The sequence below is a fragment of the Chinchilla lanigera genome, unplaced genomic scaffold (genome assembly GCF_000276665.1).
Source record: "Chinchilla lanigera isolate Chin_1 unplaced genomic scaffold, ChiLan1.0 scaffold00008, whole genome shotgun sequence".
Classification (NCBI taxonomy): domain Eukaryota; kingdom Metazoa; phylum Chordata; class Mammalia; order Rodentia; family Chinchillidae; genus Chinchilla; species Chinchilla lanigera.
In genome coordinates this window covers 11,049,167-11,069,997 of record NW_004955409.1, presented here as the reverse complement: position 1 = coordinate 11,069,997, position 20,831 = coordinate 11,049,167, and the positions used below count along the sequence as shown (strand labels likewise).

The following is a 20,831-nucleotide window of genomic DNA, read 5'->3' as shown; positions in this document are numbered from 1 at the left end:
CCCATGGCAGATCTGGAATATCTGGAAAAATATTGCATCTGTACTAAACATGTACCGAGTTTCCCCTTGTCATTATTTCCTAACCAACATAGTATAATAACTATTCACTTAGCATTTACACCTTTAGTTACTATAAACAATCTACAGATGATTTCAGATGTAAGAGAGGATATTGGTGGGTTATCACCAAATATGGCACCTTTTTTTATATAAGGGACTTGAGGAACCAGGGATTTGGGTATCTGCAGGAGGCCCTGGAAAAATCGTCTACCCCCAACTTTGGGAGACAGCTATGCTGTAAAACCTATGAAAATCGCAACAAACATAATATAATATCCAGGCTGTGGATTATATATCATTCTTGGAGACCTCTAAGCCATGCATGTAGTCCTTCTGTCATGAAAGGGCAATGATAATAACCACATCAATGATAACAGTAACAGCCACAACAAAGTAAAAATGTAGTAAGTGTTTACAATGTGCCATGCACAATGTTAAGTGTTGCGTAGGGGGCATCCTATTTAATTCTCCCAATAACTCTGGGACGAGGACATGATTTATTTCCTGAAGCAGATACCTCTGGTGCCTCCTGACATATCCATGACCCACTTCTGATGGCAGCCACAGCTGCAGTGGAAGGTTCTGACAAGCTCCTCCTTCGGAGGATGTGGGTGCCCCTATGACAGCCCTCAGCCAGTGAGGATGGGGTCCGGTGAAACTTCCAGGTGCGTTTTATGTAATCTCTGAGAGACACTAACAGGACTGAGCCTTCATCGTCACAACTGTACCCAGCCCGACAACTTGCCATGTTGATTTTTCTCCTTAAATCTACCTCATTGTCTCTTTTCCTACATTTCTGCTTCCTACATCACTCTTACCATCTCCTTCCAATAAGCTCCTTCTATCCAAAACCTCAACTTAGTCTCTGCTTTCAGAGGAACTCAAACTAATTCAATCCATTTTGTAGATGAGAAATTTGAGATTTAAAAAGATGGACATTTCCCCTAAATTTTGATTGCTATGAAGTAGCAGAGTAAGGACACAAATCTAGACTTGTCTTGATTCCAAAGATTTCCCTCTTCATTAGTATCTCAAAGTGTGAATTGTAACGCAAGGACATAAGAGGGAAGTTATAGGAAAAGTTCTAAATCTACTCTTACGTACAGATTAGCAGACTGAATTTCAAACCTCAGAATTACTTCTCTGGAATGAAGCCATCAGTGAGCGCTTTCTTATCAATATTTACCTCTTTTTCTCTGGTTCTTTGGTAGCTGGGAAAGTGCAGCAGTCACTCTCAGGTTGGCCTTGCACATACAAAAGAATTTCCTGGTATCCTGTGCAAGGAAAACCAAGAGGGATAGTTATAGCAAGGAATAGTCAGTGTTTATTTCTTTCAGGAGGGAAAATTTTCTTCCTCTTCCAACTTCTGCTCTAACAACTACTTCCTGTCACCGCAGAGCTCAGAAACCCTCCCCTAGTCACAAGCAGTTTTATGAGTGGCAGTGCTGGTGTCCAGGAGCTCTGCTCTTCAAGACTTGATCTGAGAAAAGGACCAGGGCAGAAGACCAAGACGGAAGCCCTTGCAAATGCAGTTTCAAGGTCTTAGCAACAGTTCCATGAGAAAAGGTAAGAACGGTGCTCTTTTCCTTCTGTCCACCCCATCTCCTGTCCCTACTCCAGGAACACGGAGGAACCCCACTCATGCCTGTAAGGGAATCCCAGCACAGATGAGCAGATGCTGCAGCACACATATGTACCCATGTACACACGTATATGTACACACACGTACACACACACAGAGATACTATGTTCCATAAGGCTCATGAAAGCAAACTGTCACTCTATAAACAGGATCAGCGTGAGGTGCCAGAGCATCTAATCATCAAAAGATCACTCTTTCCACCTGTGGGTCATCTCGGTTAACTTTACAACAGCAGTGCTTAAGTTTTCTTGGAATTCTTAAAAGTCCCTGAAACCCTTGCAGGAGATTTACAAGGTCAAAACTATTTTTATGACAGCACTATGACACAATTTGCCTTTTCTATCCTAATTTTCTCATAAGTTACACTGGAGATTCTTAGAGGCCATATAATGTTGATGTCACACAGATTGAATGCAAACATAAATATAAGAATCCAGCTATCTTCTATTAAGCTGATGTTTAAAGATTTGCAAAACTTTATAAGACAAGACTACTCTTCTTACCATATATTTGCTTTTGTTTTGGTTTTAAAAATATAATTATTTTTATAAAAATAATTTAACGCATAGTGTGTTTGTTATTTTCAATGAATTAAAAGAATAATATTTAAAACTGTTTTCTGCTTTAGTCTCTATGATAGCACATGACAATAAATACCACCTACATAATCCAAAGCCCTAGTCATTTGAGAAGATCCTCAAGAATTTCTAAAAGTAGGGGCTGGGGATTTAGCTCAGGGGCAAAGCGCCTGCCTGGTAAGCACAAGGTTGTGAGTTCGGTTCCCGGTACTGGAGAAAAACCAAAAAACAAACAAACAAACAAAAATTTCCAAAAGTATAAAGGGATTCTTAGGCCATACAGTTTGAGGACTGCTAGCTTTAAAAATGTCTTCTATCACAACTCTGCATGTTCCAAATGGAAAAATTTAAACATCATTTGATTATTATTTATTTTTTTTTTGGTACTGGGAATTGAACTCAGGACCTTGTGCTTGTTAAGCAGGTGCTTGCACCACTGAGCTATATCCCCATCCCCTAAGCATCATTTGAAATAGCTAGAAAAGAATGTAAGCGGAAAGAGAAGATGAGAAATGGCACAAGATGGAAGTGTTTTAGGTTGCTCCCTAAAATACTCTTCAAATGTTTCCTGAAAACATTCTTGAATTCATCTTCACAATTAAACAGTGTGTTAAAAGATAATTTTCCACATAAAAAAGTAAAAACTTGACTCATGTAGTTGTGAAATGAGCACATGTCAAAGATCTCACTTGACTCATCCTTCATAAGAAAAATTCCACAAATGTTACAATTGATTCAAAACAAAAGTCAAAAACCAGAGACAGTTGCAGATTAGAAACCCTGGTGAATTTGGAAATAGATGCAAGACTGGCTTCCCTCCCAAAGGGGAAGACCATCTGTTGAGTCTCCACTAGACAGAACATAGCTGATGTCCAAAGCAGTAACTATTTTGCACTGTTTTCAGTTGTCTACAACTTTCAGGATTATAAAATAACTCAAAGGTGAGGAATGGCAAAGAGCCCCCACAGAATCAGAATTAGATCATCTTAAAGGGGGTGCATAGTTTCCCATGGAAGCATGGACTTCTCCCTACGATTGAGACCCGTTTAGGTGCCACCCACCGAGTTAAGTAAGAAAAACAGGTACTTGGTGTGCATCCTTGCAATCCATTCCCATTACATAATCCACTATGGAAGCAGAGAGTGCCATTTCTTTTTTTTTCTTTTTTCCTTTTTTTTTTTTTTTTTTTGGTCTTTTTGAGACAGGGTCTTGCTACGCAGTTCAGGCTGGCCTTGAACTCACTCCGTAACCCAGGCTGGCCTCGAACTCTCAATGATCCTCCTGCCTCAGCCTGCCGAGTGAGTGCCCTGTTTCTTAGACAGACAAGGCATTTCTTAGGACCTATCTCCAGCTACCAAGAGCTACCAACGACCTAGTGCCTCCTATGTTTCAGGTTCTTGACATCATCCCCAAAGCCCCACAAGATCATGATATTCCTTCATATTACATATGGGGAAAACAGAAACTGGGAAGTTCAGCCACATGTGCAAAATCTCCATCAGCAAAGGTTCTGTTCGGGTTCAAATCCCAGGGCATCCAGCTCTACCTCCTCTCTTACTCCCAATCCAGCAGGGGTCGTCCTCAGCAAGAAATGCATTTTGTCATCTATAGTAACACTAGGGGCGCATCATTCCTGGGGAATCACGTGTTTGTGTTAACCCCTGACCTCAGTCTAGAATTTTTAACAGCTCTTTCTGTTCAGTGACAGACTGTGGGGCACCTCGAGGAGATGCTGTGTTTCCTTTATCTTCTGTGGACGATGACTGTCTCTAGGCAGTTCCTAAGAAGAGCTTGTACAGATTGTCTCAGAGAGCCGTAGACAGATGTTACTGGAGAGCTTTGCAGACAGAGCTGAGGGTTAGCTTAGAGCAAGAGTTGGCAAACCACAGCCCTCGGGCCAAGTCCAGCTTGTTTTTTTGGTTTTTTTGTTTTTTTATGTACTACATGTTAAGAATGCACTTTACCTTTATTAATTATTTTTAAAAGGCCAAAAGGATATTGTGTGACATGTGAAAATTGTGTGGATTCAAATTTCAGAGCCCTAAAGTCTTCAGTAGAATACAGCTATGCCCATTCGTGTCTTATTTTCTGTGCCTGGCTTCAAGCCACAAGACAGATTGGAGAAATTATGACAGAAACCGTAAGAACGGCAGAGGTGAAAATATCTATTATCTGGCCCTCTACCGAAAAATGTTGCCAATTCCTGGCTTACAGCAACTTTTTGTTTGGGAACAATTTCTCAGAAACCCCAGAGTGAATAGTTCTGAAGAACTTCAGCAGGCCGTGTCCTAAATGCCACAGATTTCAGAATTATTTGGGGGAGGGGAGGGGGATTCTGTTATTTTAAGGTGTCTGAAAAAAAAAGGCCAAACGCACCAGGAGCCTGGAATCTTAGCCTGAAGAACATCTTAGGAAGTTCTCCGCTGGGTTTCTCACAGTTGGCACCTCAGTCACTCCGTGGCTGTGCTGGCTGATGTCCTGTGGAAGTCTGCTTGAATTTACCATTAATTACAATAATTAAAATTAAGCAGTGCCTCCTGTGTGGGAATTTTCCAGTTCCCTGACAGAAAGAAGCTTCCAAGTACTGGAGGGCTTCCTTTCTCAAGAGCGCCCTCTCCTGGTCAATTGTCAGAAGGTACCACATGGTCTCCTTTCCAGCTGCAGTGCGCTTTGCCTCCGGGGAAGAAGCCAGAGGCTGGTTTGGGTCTCATTTTGGGCATTGTCTTCAGGCCTGGTCGAGTGTTTTCACAGTACAACAGCCTTGGCGTCTGAGGCTGTGCGACTTCCATGTCGAATTTAATAAGAGAATGAATTCTCGGTGGACGCAGGCGGCCAATCCCCAAGGTAAGTAGGAGAGGCCCAGGGAAGCCAGGCCTTGTTGAATACCGACTCCCCAACAACCTGTTCACGAAACACAGCCGAGCACATCGCTGACACCCGGAGGAAGAACGGCGGTGCCTTCCTCGCACGGTGACGGCGAAGCTTTGGGAGCTTTCAGGGCTACCACACAGCCGGCTGTGGCACGCGTGCCACAGAAGCAGAACAAGATCCAATTTATTAAAACTCCCGTCAGATTTAAGGGAGATCTTTTCACGGCGGCGGTGAGGATTGTGATACCGTAGTGTAGGACTGGTGAAGACAAAGTAATGGGAGTCTACAGGTATAAATTGTTGACATGATGAAATTTTCCAGAAATTTCTACAATGAAATAGCTTTATTATGTACACAACTTTGCTCTTCCGAGGCAAGAGTCTCTCTGCACTAATACAAGCGTACTAACTAACTAAGGGGGCGGAAGAGTAAACACGGTTTTGGCTCTGAGCCTTGAAAGATGGTGAGTACTAGCTACAAGGCCCAGGGTAGATGTGGTGTGGGCATGGCCAGTGCCCTTGTTGACTTGGAACAAAATGCTGGCCCTGCTGTGGGCTCCCAGCTTTGTTGGGGGTAAATGGATCTGTGTTTATAAATCTGAGACTGTGTATGGGTGTGGGGAGCCTGCCGCTGTCCAGGAGCCCGCCTGGAAAGGGGTGCCCTTTCTAGCCAGCAATGCTCGTTTGACCTGAGGATCTGCCCTGGAGCACAGGGGGCCAAGGGGAGACAAAGGACAGACAGCTCTAAAATCCACCCCTACTTGGGGGGAGCTCTGCAGAGCCCCTCATCAAAAAAAAAAACTGCAGAAGGTCATAGAGGACAGCGTCCAGGTTTGGCTGGCTGTGGGGGAAAGTTGGGGAACCCATGCAAAGTTGAACACAGCTGCTACCCAAGCGGTGACAGGAACTCATCAGGCTGGGAAAGGACAAAGGCGGGGAGCTCTCAGGCGGAGCAAATTTTCCAGCCATGGATGCAAGAAAGCTCCCCATGTCCCTTGAGCCCAGTGGGTTTTGGAAACAGCAGGAAAGGAGGTTTGAGACCAGGTGGTCAAGGACTTGTTTGCAAAGGGTTGGGGTTTTCTCTCAGAGATGGCACAGAGCCCCTAAAAAGGCTTAGCACCCAAGTGCTGTGATTTAATTTACTATTTAGCATTTCCCTCCGGTTGCAGAGTAGTAAGTGGACGCAAAAAGACTAGCAGCCAGGAAGCTGCGGTCGCAATAACAGAGACCAAGGGCCTTCACTAAGGAAGTGGCTTTGTAGATAAAGAGCCATTGCCGTGCCTCGGTGACCCATTAAATATGGAGAGCAGAAAAAGGGATTTTAACTTGTGCAGTGCACTAGACTTTGGGACAGTTAGCTGAGATGGGAAATGCAAGAGAATAAGTGGGTTTACTGTGATACACTCAGTTTTGGACACGTTGACTGAGGCAAAGGGTGGGGCTATCCTAAGACATGCAACGTAGGAGCTCCTCCGAGAGGTGGGGATTGAATGGTGGAGTTCAGCTTCCCTGGCAGGTAGGAAGCCATGGAATAGCTAAAAACACCAAAAGAAAGAGTATAAATTACAAGTAAAGATAAAAAGCCTGAAGGAAGCTATTATGCTGCAGTATCAAACACTGGTCGAGTGTTTTCACAGTACAACAGCATTGGCATCTGAGGCTGTGCGACTTCCATGCTGAATTTAATAAACATTTGAGCCAAGTGCTTCTCCCTCCAGGGATGGAGGTTCTTGGCAGAGGAGCCAGAGAAGTATCTTAGGACACGTGTCCACACCAACACTTTGGTGGTCTCATGCCACCTACCCGATGAAAAGATTCACGACAACACAGAGGAATGGGCTCGGAAAACCAAAAGGAAAAGAACTCCTCCCACCTCACTGGGTAGGACAGAGGAGGACAGAGAAGGTAATTAGTTTTGTGGAACAGAGGATTTGGCCTATTTCTTAACGCTGAATTTAATCAACTCAATGCCTGAAAGGTTGGAAAACAATAGAGAAGGGAAAGAAAAAGTTGTTATAAATGAAGGCTGTCTCTCTGGGGATCCAGCTGTGCAAGCTGCACGAACAGGAGTATTCCTGGGCTGTGGCTCAGAGCTCAGTGGCTGAACAGGAAGGAGTGAATGGTCCTCAAGGAGGTGGGCAGAGCAGAGACTTAGGGACGCCTGCGCGGGAAAGGTCAGCTCCCTGGAAGCCCACACAGTTCTCCCTGACAGCTGGCCGCAGTCTTGAATTCATCAGGATCTCTTCGCAGGCTCATTAAAACACAGATTGCCGGCCCCACTCTCAGGGCTTCAGAGTCAGTAAGACTAAATGGAGCTGGAGAACGTATGGATGTAATAGGTTCCTGGCTGATGCCCGAGCTTTTTGGTCAGGGACCAGGCTTTGAGAAACACAGGTCCGTGGAATCTCCACCAGGTGGCCATTGTACCATTGCTGGAAGTGGTTTTAGGTAGGACGCAGGGGAGCCTTACACTCTGTAACAGATATGCATGCATTTTTATGTGTGTGCACAACACACTACTATAATTGTGTATCAAATTCACGACACTTAAGAATACTGTTGCGAACACAGCTAAAGTGTGTATAAGTAAAAAATGAGCCCATTAAATAAAAAGATTAAGTAAAAAGTTCATGTAGGTAAAATTGTGAGTGTAGGAAATATCAGCAGTATGCAAATGACTAATATTTAGTAAGTATGAAAGTAAAAAATAAAAGAGAAAAAGAAGGGCTGGGTTGTAGCTCAGTGGAGGAGCACCTGCTTAGTACGCACAAGGCCCTGGGTTTGATCCCCTCACCAAAAACCAAAACAAAACAGGAAAAAGAAAGACACCTTATGGTTATGTTAGATAGTTAAGGACCAAAGTGGATATCCAAAACTAACCAGCAGGAGGCTCATGGACACCAGTTAGTTGGAAAGGATACAGAAAAACAGTAATGCTGCCGCAGTAAGTACAGCTGAAAATCGTCCCAGTGAGGGTTATGAGTCATGTCCTTTTTCACAGATGAAAAAACTGAAGTTAAAAGATGTCCTCCAAGATCACAGTCAGCCAGGAGCAAAATATGACCAGAACTTACAGGGCTTTCCAGGGATAAGAAGGACAGAGGTGCCCAAGAAACCTGCATGGAAAATGGGTACCATTGTCTGTGACCCCTGGAAACTACAGGGCTTCCCCTGCATTGTCCCATGGAGCTACACTGGGGCCTCCTTCCTCTCCTACAGATGAGCAGCCTTTCCACAGAGGTCACTGGCCCACTAGTATAAATGAGCAGTGCGTATCAATCGTATTGCTTGTTTACATTCATTCACCAAATACTTCTTGAGCATCACTCTGCAGCAGGAAACTGCTGATGCTGCGGTACAAAAGCAGTGAGACGTCAACCCTACCCTAAACGAGTTCCTGGTCTCATGGTGCAGACAGGTAAGAAACAATCGCATAGAGCGTGAGGCAATGAGGGAAGCTGGTGAGAGGATGGACCAGGGCACCCCCAGGTGGTGACCTGATGTCATCCTGAAGCCAGGAAGTGTGTCAGCATGGTGAGGGAGGAGCAGGGCTACTCTAGCCTGAGAGAGGAGGAAGCGCAAAGGGCAGAGAAGAGGTCGCAGTATACTGCGGAAACCAAAGTGGGTTCGGCATGGTTTGAGCCCCGAGGGTGAGAGAAGAGTGATAGGAAAACAGAACTTTGTGCACTGTGTGCCAGGCACTGTTGCATGCACACTGTATGTGCATATGTACCCACAGACGTGAATGCATTGCACATTAACTCATATGCACATACTATGTGTATGGGAACCAATATATGTACACAAATAGGGTATATACATTGTACACCTGAATTTAATCTTTAGTTTTCACAAGCCTAGAGGAAGGTACTATTATTATTCCCATTGAACACATGCAAAAACTGACTTGACACACAGCAGGCTGTAATAATGCACGAAGGATCCATAACTAGGAAGCACCAGAGCTGTGATCTGAGTCCCTGCTATAGGACTCTAGAATCTGTGCTCTTATTTACTATAGTCTGTATAGATGTGAGATGTGAATGGGAACAAATATAGACAGGGAGGGTCTCAGGGACCCTGAAAGATGGAGCTTGGTTGTGAAGGCTGGCAGCTTGAAAGATTTTAAGCAAAGGATGACATGATTTATTTATTCAACTGACATTTATTTATTCAGCAGATAGCATGGGAGCATATCTAGTCCCTGGGGGTAGAGCAGTGAACAAGGTAGAAATAATCCATAAATTCAGTGAATTTATATTCTAGCACTGGGAATAGCCAAGAAATGGAAAATGCATGGCTAACTACAGTGGTGATAAAGTGGCAGTGCAGATCAGGGTCTGACGAGAGTAAGGGAGATGCCTCGTGGGGTTGGTGGGCATAGACCAGGCAAAAGGAAGTGGGAAGAGGGTGGTGAGGGGGAATTCCAGGCCGAGAAAACTGAGAATGCCCTGACTTCTCACATTCAAGGAACAAGAAGACTCAGAGCAAAGAAGTCAAAGGAGATCTGGGAATAGGAATGTAAAGGAAGTTTGCCTTTTAGGAATGGTGGACTTGAGGTGCCAGCAAGACACCCCACTAAGCATTTCCATCTCTTCAACCACTAATTGTTTTTTTGCATTGGGAATTTTCTACTTTTCTAGAACTTTTGAAATAAATCATGGATTGTCTTAGCCAATTACCACACTGAGCTTAAGAAGAACCAGAGGTGACTCTCTCCTTCTGTGATTTAGTGCCCCTTATTGAACTTCTCCTGTTCTCACATCCTCCTCCTTGCCTTCTCAGTCTCTAGTGACCACTAGGTATTTTGTTCCTCTACAAGGCTGACTTATGCATTTCTACAAATGAGTAAGAGCATGTGGTATCTCTTTCTGTGCCTGGATCATTTCAATTAATGTGATGGCTAAGCTCAATGTTAGCTTGGCCAGCTTGGGGGCCACCTAGGGGAGTAGTAAAGTACACTTCTGGATGTGTCTGTGTGGACCATGGAGGTGTGACCTTCAGTACATATCTGGGTCCTTGTCCCGTCCTCTCTAGCTCTGTTCCCCTGATCTGCTTCCCAGCCACCATGAACTGAGCAGCTTTGCCCCACCATGCCTTTCCGCCATGATGTTTCTGCATTGGAGTCAGCTGACCGTGGACTAAGCCTTCTGAAACTGTGAGCCAAATTACACCTCTCCTCTTTTATGTTGTAGGTGTCAGATATTTGGTCCCAGTGACAAAAATCTGACTAATGACATATAATGACCTCTAGTCTCATTCATGTTGCTGCAGATGAGATGATTCCACTCCTTTTTATGGATACTCCATTGTGGAAATATACCACATTTTTCTTTATCCATGCACACACTGAAAGGCATCGGGGTTGATTATATATCTTGGCCATTGTGAATGGTATATTGAGTTTTTGTCATGAAAAGAGCCTGGATCTTATGAAATGCTTTTTCTGCATGTAGTGAAAAATCATATTACTTTTGTCCTTTATCCAGTTGGCCACATTTCTTGATTTGCCTGTGCTGAACCATCCTTGCATCCCTACAATGAATCCCACTTATTGTGGTATATGATCTTTTTGATGTGCTTCAGTTTGAAAATTTTAGCATACGTGTTTATCAAGGAATTGAGTCTGTAGTTTTTCTTTTTTCTTTTTATTTTTTTAGTTTATCTTTGTTTTGGATATCGGAGTACAGCTGGCCTCATAAAAAAGAGTTTGGTAGAGTCCCTTCCATTTAAAAAATGGACAGCTTCACAAATTTGCATGTCATCCTTATAGATGTGGCCATGCTAATTTTCTCTATATCATTCCAATTTGAGTATATGTGCTGCTGAAGTGAACACAATCTGGTGTTTTTAAGCATCTAATGATACCACAGTTCTCACAAGGTTTGCTTTTCCTTTGTTTCAGAAACAAACCTAAAATCTTCAAAAATGGAATGGCTTGACCTCTTCCAACTTCAGAAAGACCCTGAACATAGAGGCAAACTTGTGTGTATCTTCAATTCCCTTCCCAGGCTAGCTGATTTAAACATTGCTCCAGTCCTGAAAGGTATCCTTTCCCAAGGACTGTCTATTTGGGGCTATATAAATACTTCTCAGTAGCCCCTTAATAATATCCCACTTTGGATTTCTCACTTCTCTGGAGTTGTTTCCTCATGTTTTTTAGCATGGGAAAAGAATCAGGAATTTCCATGTTTTGAAAGAAGATGTACTAAGTTCAAAGAACATGTGATTCTAATTCTAAGGCTTTTTCATGTGGTTCCTCCAGCTGCCTGAGCCATTCGCTCAAATTGAGGCAAGATATTCAGACTGTTAAATTTAATTTGGCAACAGTAAACAGAGCTATAGTATTCTATTGCTAATTAGATTTTTCCCCTGTGGTCTCCCATAATATACACCTCAACTTTTCAGCTAAATTTGAAGGAATTTTTTAAACGAAAGAGCCCAAAGCCCTGAGTTTTGTTTCCCACCTCTGCCACCAATACTTTGTGACCAACCCAATGTCACCTTTGATTTTTTAATTGAAGCAAAAAATAATTGGGGCTGGGGGTTTAGCTCAGTGGTAAACCACCTGCCTGGCATGCAAAGGCTCTGGGTTTGATCCCAACACTGCAAAAAAAAAAAAAAAAAGTAAATCACTGCATGTTGAAATACTACCTATAAGGCACTGTGTGGGTACCACATGGGGAAGGAGCAGCATCGAATGTGTGATGTTGAATATCAGCTGGTGGTGTACCAACAAGAGCACAAAATGGTCATAACTCATGCCAATCAGTCTGCACTCTATGGGGCTTAGCAAAGACAGTGAGAAGGATCAAGAAAGATGTCTCCTAACAGATGCTGTATATTAAAGGGCATCTTTGGAAGATGAGCATGGTGATGAGGGCTGGGCAGGGAAGGGAAGGTAGACAGCTGTTGTGGTCTGGATCTAACATGTCTCCCAAAAGTCTCATGTGTGAGGAATGTGATTGCATCATGGGAAAGCTGTTCTGATTGGTGGATTTATCTGTCAATGAGCTCAGTAGCTGAATGTGTTACTAGGAAGTAAAGCCTGGTTAGAGGTGGCTCCCTGGAGGTGTGACCTGGAAGTTGTATTCCTCTCCCCAGTTTCTCCCTCTTCTCTATTTCCTGGCTACCATGGCCTGAGCAACTTTCTTCCGCCCCACCCTCCCACCATGAGTTTCTGCCTTGGAACCAGCCAACTATAGACACAACCTTCTGGAAACTGCAAGCCAAATTAACCTCCTCTCCATTAAGTTGTAGGTGTTGGGTATTTTGTCCCAGCAATGGGAAAGTAGCTAATACAACAGCAATGGGTACAGCATTCCAGGTGCAGGAAACAGCATAAGCAAAGGCACAGAAGTAGAGAGTTCTGAGAGTCATTTAGGGCCATGTTTCTGACTGTTACAGATCCACAATGAGATAAGTACAGAAATTGAGAGTACTTAAAAATTACATAGCAATCCTCAGGAGTAATTTTATTCTTTTGCAACTAATAAAAATGGCATTTGTATTTGTACTGGTGTTTTATTTCCGTTGTTCCACTGTTACATTTTCATAGTGCAGTCGTCCTCCTTCAGGGTCATTTTCCACACTGTCAGTTGCCCACAGTCAACCATGGCCTGAAAATACTAAGCAAACATCCCAGAAATAAATAACTTATCGGTTTTAAGGTGTATGCTGCTCTGTGTAGCATGATGAACTCTCACATCATTCTCCTCTGTCCCCCACGGGGTGTGATTCAGCCCTTTGTGCAGCCCATCCATCCTGTATATTCTAAGTGTTTTTTTGTCACTTGGTTGCTGCTCAGTTATTAGATTGACTGTTGGGAATTGGAGGACTTGTGCTCAAATAATTCTTGTTCTATTTAATAATGGTCCCAAAGCGCAAGAGTACTGATGTAAAAGGGGAAAGAAGGCATAAAACATGGAAGGACAAGTCCTGGTACTCCATGACAGCACTATAGGGAAGATGGGACAAGTGGTATATGTAGGGTTCCATACAATGAGGTTTAAGGGATCCATTGGGAGATATCAGACTGTGTCTTCTGTAAATAAGAGGGACAAGGGGAACTCTGTGTTTTCCCAAAGGACCGAACAGATTAGAAATTTAAGAACTGGTCCTTCATCTCAGATAATCTGTGAAGCACTAGGGTTTAGGGATTGGCAAGTCGCTTGCTCCGTGCAGTATAGACTATGAGGCAGAAATGGAATAGGTGAGCTTGAAGTGGTAGATGGAGACCAGGCAGAGGGATTTTTTAGGGTAATATAAAACAATTTATGGGCTCAGAGGAATTAAGGAGACACAAAAGAATGGGAGGAATCTGGGACATGTGAAATCTGAGTTATATGTGTAAATTCTATTTTTTTAATGTATTAGTACAGATCAAGCAGGGAACATCTGAGGGCCACTTGTCACCCTCAGAGGGAGGGAGGAGGGGCTGAGCCACTCAGTCCACAGATCACATCATGACAGGGGACCGATCTCCCTAGGACCCCAGAGGCCACCTGATGTCTCCTGGATGGTGTGGGAGCAGCAGCTGCTGTGCCACCAAGTGCAGTGTGGGGTGGACATAGCACTTGCACTTGCATGAGGTGCTACCCCTGGAGAAAGAGCCCCTGACTGACTCATGAGACGGGGATGGTGACTTAGCTTCCGCCTTCAGCCATGCACAGAAAGGAGGTTCAAAGCAGAAATCAGGCTCACATTTGCAGATTGTTTCGTAACACACTCTCCAGTGGAATGAACTTGGAATGAACAGGCGGAGACCTGCTTTCTTTCCCAGGGGCACTATCAAAGACAGCCCTTCACTGGAACATCTATACTCTTTTGGAAACCAAATTCCAAGTATTTCTTGGCTGTATGGAAGGAGTGTGACCATGGCAGCAGCTTTAGAAACACATTTTCCATTGAGTGCTAAAGCCAAAAGCTTTCAGAAAGTCCAGCTCATTGGGAAAATAATTCAAACCTTCATTAGCAATAGAAATTATTTATTCCTACACAGTCACTAGTGGCACCAATGAAGTCAGGTCTCAGGTTCCACCAACGGCATCAAGGAAACGCTGAATGATTACAGCTAGAAAGGAAAGGATGAGAAAGACTGCTTTTCCTCTGCACTTGCTAACGCCCATGTCCAGCATCCAATATTAGCTACTGAGCACTAAGTTCCCTGAGGCTGCCGCTCTTATTTGCTAAAGCTAAAGTAGGGATGACCCAGCAAACATGAAAAACAAAGAGAAACAGCATATTCAGGTGGCTCTGAGTATAAAGAGCAAAATTTTTCTTCCTTATGACTAAACTCCGATATCACAACATATTTATATTTTCCAGGGAGCTTTTTGGAAGAAAAGATACCTAAGGAAACCGCCATGCCTTTTCTGAGCTGAGGACAGGGCTCAGGGCCAGCATTTCACTGGAAACGGGAAAATTTCTGAATTAAAAGAGTCAGAATGGTGGAGCTGGAAAATCTGTCTTGCCTGCTAGCAGCTAGATCTCTCTCTTGCTCCTTCAGCCTTAGAATTTGTCTATAACTGAAAAATTATCCAAATGGCTGTCCAACTCTTCTAGCAGCAGTGAATGGTAAATGAAGGGTATGAAGGTAAATAGTTCGTGGGGATGATTCCCCATCACCCCCCATGATGGCAGGAAAAAGACAAAAGGGTTTTCCTGCAGCAGATAATTCACCATGCCCCGTACATCATGCTGTTCTAGACAACGCACATGGCTCCTGCTGCATCCCCTGCCACTCACCCAACCACCTCAACAGCCTCTTGCACAGCCGATCAAGCTTCTTGCTCTTCACTAGCTACACCTTGTTCTTTGCACAGTACCCAGAGGTCCCATAGCCCAGGTCCCAGTTTGTTACCTCTCTCTCTGAAGCCTTCAATGGCTTTCTGTTGCACATAGGATAAAGCCCATGGTCCAATACTGACCACTGTATGTTGGCCAGTATTGTATGATATCATAAGCTCAGCCTTATTCACTACCTGCTTTCAAGTCTCCAGTATTCCCTCAGTCATTTTGTTGTCCCTGCTGATCTGCCCACCCATGATGGGCTGAGCAGCCCTAATCCAAAGAAAAGAAATGTGAAATGCTCAAAAATCTGAAACTTTTTGAGCCCTGACATGATGCCTCAACTGGAGAATTTCACACCTGACCTCATATGGCAGGTTGCAATCAAAATACAGGTGTGCTACTATATTGCATAGCATTATCATAGGCAATGTGTATAAGGTATATGTGAAACATGAAAGAATTTCATGTTTAAAATTAGATCCCATCACAAGATAGGTTGTGTAATGCAAATACTCCAAAATTCAAAAATATCTAAAATCTGAAAGCCTTCTGGTCCCAAGCAATCCAAGTAAGAGACACTGAACTTGTACCTTCCTTCCTCCACACGTCACACCAGCACCCTCACCACCCTGCTCACGGCCCCACCCCATCACCCTAGACTTCCTCGAATTCCACAGCATCAAACCCTTGCTGGAAAACGCTTTTTTTGCTCATTCTGTTTTCTCTGCACTTTCCTCATTCAGAAGCTCAATAACAGTTCATATTTTATGACTCAAATGTCAGCACTTCCATGAGGCCTCCTCTGATCACGCTATCTAAAGTAGTTCCCTTCCTATAAAACTGTGTCTCCTTTGCCTTGTTGTTTTGGGTCTTCTTTATGGCCTAAACTCTGTAAAGGTGAAGCTCACGTCCATCTCCATCATTATATCTTAAGTGTCAAGCTTGGCACTGAACAGATGTCCAGTAAATACTTGCTGAATTGAAGGATGGATGGATTTCTCCACCCTTACTTTTTACCCCAGTCTGACATCTTCCTTCACTGACCCATTGTGAGCTACCAGAGATTTAACATGTCATGAACGTACAATACTTCTGTGATGCTTTGAAGCAGAAGGTGGAGCATCTTGTGTTCTCCATCAAGACAGAATTTTACATACGATGTCCACAGGTCAGAGAGCCAGGAGGATCAGGGCAACTCTGGAGGAGTTTTGCATCCTTTGCCTTCCCACAGGCTGCAGGCTGAGCTCAGCACTGTGGTTTCCCAGGGAGACTCTTGTCCCAGAGTGAAGCCTGTGTTCAGAACCCAGGTGTCTAGACAAAGCCTTTCACAAGATGGTCAAAAGTGCTTCAAGGAGGGGCTGGGGATTTAGCTCAGATGCAAAGTGCCTGCCTGGCAAGCGCAAGGTCGTGAGTTCGGTTCCCGGTACCGGAGAAAAACCAAAAAAAAAAAAAAAAAAAAAAAGTGCTTCAAGGAACCAAACTTTCTAGGACTAGCATCTTTGCAGTAGCTAGTAGCTAGATGCCTAACTCCTGGCATCGTGGGAAAAGAGCAGTTCTCGGGAATTGAAGACAAAGGGAAAAGGCCAAGCATCTGTGGGCATCTCAAAGTTATCACATCTGCCTGAGGGATTACTAGGGAGATAACGAAAGGGGAGTGTGAGCAGGTATGTGCAGGAGATCTGCAAAGCAGCTGATCAGAGACTCACTGTATGTTGGTCAATATTGTATGCTATCATAATCTCTGCCTTATTCACTACCGTATGCTTTCAAGTCTCCAGTATTCTCTAGTCATTTTCTTGTCCCTGGAACACAATACCTGACACCCCCCAATGTAAAGGAAGAAAGGTTTATTTTGGTTCATGTTTACAGTTCATGGTCAGCTGGCTCCCAGGCAAGACTGCATGGCAGAGGGGCATAGCAGAGGACAGCTGCTCATGGTACGGCTGACCAGAAGCAGAGCATCGAGGCAGAAGCAGAGGAGAGAGGTCACATCCTCAAGAGACCCCTTCTTCTAACTAGACATCACCTTCTAAGAGCAAGTCAGCCCTTATAAGCCAGTCACCTTCCAAAAGCCTATGGGAACATTAGGCTTTGGGAGGGCATCTAGATATAAACCATGACACTTTTCTGCCATATACAGGAGAAGCCTTCAGGGAAATCTGTCACGGAAAGATGGATCTCCATCGCTCTGGTCCCAGCCCTGTCTCTCCAAACCTTCTCACTAGACTATGACTACCAGTTTTTCTTAAAATGCAGTCCATTAGTCACTTTTCTTTCTGTGGTTTCTCAGGGAACTCTTCCTAATGGTTTCAACTACAGTGTTTTGCTCATGACTACAGTTTTATGCCGTGGACATCTCGAGTCTGGTGGATTATTTCTTTTCAATTTCTCTTGACTCTGGTCTCACATTAGGATGATTTCAATAATAAGTAACAAAACCTTAATCCAGCTGGGCTCAATCCCATTCTATTTCCACCAATAAAAATGAGTTTTATTGCCAGCTTTTTTGGTTTTTACTCCAAATCATGACATGCCAGCGCCTGACCTTCAGAGGAGGGGAGCAAATTTTCATACTGAACAAAAGTCTCAGGCAGAGGTGAAATAGATTTTCTCTGTCCAAGTGGCTCCCCCAGGAAGTGTGACCTTTTGGCAATAAACAGTTTGTCCAAAAAATCTGATGTCATAAGGTGTTCAATTGATAACATTCACCAGAATATAAAAGACTTTTGTGAATATTTCTAAGTGTTACCATTTGTTGGAAGTGTTACCAGCTTGTTCTGTTTACTGTCTTTGGAAGAATATTTTGAACAAAGGAATCTAGTGAAACTGGTGACTTCAAAAAATGTTAAAAGTTGTAAAAGTAACTTTTGAAGAGCAATTTGTACCTCCAGTTAGTTGTCTTCGTTGATATGTGTTGTCCTGCTAATAATATTGAAACTGTCTCCTTTCTATGTCACCTTTGCGAATATTTCAGGTTTTGTGAGCCATATGATCACTCGGCAGCTGTTCATCTCTGCCCACCCTGGAAGCACCAAAGCAGCCAGCAAAGAAATGGGTGTGACTGCATTGTCATACAAATTTACTTATGAACACTGAAATCTGGATTTATGTATAGATTTCATGTGCCATGAAATATTCTTCTTCTGATTTTTAACCATTTTAAAATATAAAAGCCATTCTTTTTGGGGGGTTGCACCAGATATTCTTTCTAGAACTCTGTTTCCCAGATAGTCATGTGACCAACTCCATTTTCTCCTTCAAGCCTTTACATTTCTTTCACCTTCTCAATAAGGCCTAACCTAGCTATCCTAAAACTGCAACTCACATCGTATCCCACCACCTCACTATCCCCACTCAAGTGTTCCTCCCTCCCATCTCAGCCTTCTGAGTAGCTGGGACTACAAATGTGCGCCTCCACGCTTGGCTTCCCCATGGCTCACAGCATCTTCTAAAATACTAAACAACTTACATAATATCGCATTGTCTTCCCTTGCCAAATGGTAAGCTCTCTGAGGGCAGAGATTGTTGTAGCAAAGTTCACAGATGCCACCCAAGTGCCTGAAAGATTGTGTGGTACACAGTTGACATTTAAAAACTTCGTTGAGTAATTCAATGGAAGGATAATGGCTTATCAAACCCCAGATCAATCATTAGATTGAAGCTCAGGTCATTTGATAATAGAAGTTTGTTTCTCCTTTTTGAAGTGCCTGGTCTTCAGAAATGGGTTTGTCTAAGATTCACTTCCTGTTGGATACTTTATTCAGGTTAGGCCAAGTGATGCCTTCAAATGCAGGAGTGGGAAGATGTACTGGATTTTTAATTTAAAAATGTAATAATTATTATCTGCTCTACTTCTTTTCCACAATTTTCTTTACCCTCTGCTCAAGTCTGGTGGGTCCCCTCAGCAGCCTATGTCTGAATCTTTCTCCAAACTCCCTACCCCTGGGAGGGCTGATGACCAGGGATAGGCTCAAGTAGCTGACAACTTGAAACCTTGGAGTAGAAAGACTAAACCAAGGTCAAACAACTTAGTTTTTCACACTAAAGAGTCAATTTCAGAAAACAAATGGTAAGAACTGCCTCCCCTTAAAGAAATGCATTATCTGCGATTATATGTCAATATTCCTTATTATTTTCCCTTTTCTTAAGTAGTTCATATCTTGGTTAATATTTAATTAATTATGCAACTGGAGTGCACCACAGTGTGTATCTTTGGTCAACTTTTATTGGAAACAAAACACTCCTGAACTGGTTTTCTTGATTCACTCTTTTGCAGCTTAATCAGAAAATACAGATTATCTCACAGTGTCTCCTTTGAAACCTTATTCTGGTGCTACAGTACACTTTACACTTCTCACAATTCCCTTATCACCTTATAACTCGAGGTTATAAGTATTTACACATCTATGTTATTATATTTAAACTTCTTGGAACTAGAGATGACAGCTTCTGCGTTTATATGTCCCACAAATGCAAACAGAGTGTTTAATTACCCCTTGTTGAAATAAAATGAAATATATAGTTGCCTTAACCCCAAGAGCTTCAATAGCTTCCGTCAGTGTCATGAAAGGCGTTTCTTAATCAAGCCCCTGCCTTTGTGTAGTGTCTCACCAGCTGTCATTCCCTCCTCCAGTCCCCAAAGGCTCCTGCCTCTCTGGGCCATGTTGTTGCTCATCTCTTCCTTTCGTACATCCTCCTCCCCTCGAATAAGTTATTGCCTTGATCCCGCAGTGAACTGCTCATCATCTTCAAGCCATGGTACATATGTCTTTATCTTTCTCCACTCCTTTCTGTCACTGGCGTTTTAAACTCTGTGAGAGTAGGCTGATCTATCTGGCTCATCGCTGGTCTTAAACGTATGAAAAGCAGGTAGGGACTGGAGCAGGAAGGATCTCGAATACAACAAGAAGTCTTGATTATCTCCGGAAGGCAATGGAAAATTACAAAGTTATAGACAGACATTTGTTTTAGAAAATCAATACCATTGCAATGTAGGGGAATGGGCTGAAGGCAAGATTAGCCTTGAGAAATAAAGTAAAGTGATGAGGACCGGACCTGAGGCATTAGTGGAATCAAAAAGGTGCGGGATTTGAAAGGTAGTAGGAGACAATGTCAGGAGTTGATGACCTACTAGATGCTGTGGTTGAGGACTCGGGGGAGAAAAGGGTGATTCTCTTTCTGGTTTCACTCGGAGGCTGGTGCTATTTGGACCACACTTAGTAACACAGCACAGTTGTATGTTATCTGTGGCCGCTCCCAATTAGCCTAAAAGTATCGCACTTCAAGGACCCTGCTTTTCAGCCTTTTTATTAGCAGTGTTAGAAAAGTGCCTAATTATGTAGTAGGAGCAAAGAATGAATGCCCTCAGAACACTAAGCAGAATTCTACCGTTCAGTGAGGGATACAGCCTAGCACCAGAAAGCCTACAGATACTATTGTCTGCCTTCTGTGCCAAGAGGAGAAAGGCAGGAAGAAACTGGTTTCCCACTTGCTCGCTGCCTATTGTACAACTAGGAAGCTGACAATAAAGTTTATTTGAGCGTCGACGTGCTGCGACGTGGCCCCGCCTCTTCAGACGGAGCTGCGATTGGTGAAAATTTGCCGGCGGCCGGCGTTCTTAAGCGGCGATTGGCGAAGGCCGCCGTCACTCCGGAGCGTCAGGGCGTCGGCCCGCCCTCTCGCCGCGTCGCCGGTGCCTGAGCAGCCTGCTCAACCTCGCTTCTCCTCTCCCGGCGGAGGCCCGGGAGACCCGAGCGGGAAGCGGGGACCATGTTCCGACGCAAGCTGACGGCGCTCGACTACCACAACCCTGCCGGCTTCAACTGCAAAGGTGAGACGGCGGCCGCGTGGCCTGGTCCCGGCGGCGGCCCCTCCCGCGGCGCCCGCACC

General features: G+C 43.8%; 1 protein-coding gene across 1 annotated transcript in view; it reads left to right on the top strand.

Annotated features, from left to right (window-relative positions):
* Nucleotides 1-20,597: 20,597 nt before the first annotated feature.
* LOC102012165 (chromosome unknown open reading frame, human C14orf166) overlaps nt 20,598-20,831 on the top strand; it is a 14,586-nt gene continuing 14,352 nt past the window's right edge. Inside the window, exon 1 of the mRNA XM_005376787.2 lies at nt 20,598-20,772. Coding sequence (XP_005376844.1) covers nt 20,712-20,772 — 61 coding nt within the window. The 5' untranslated portion in view covers nt 20,598-20,711. The remainder of the gene's footprint in view (nt 20,773-20,831) is intronic.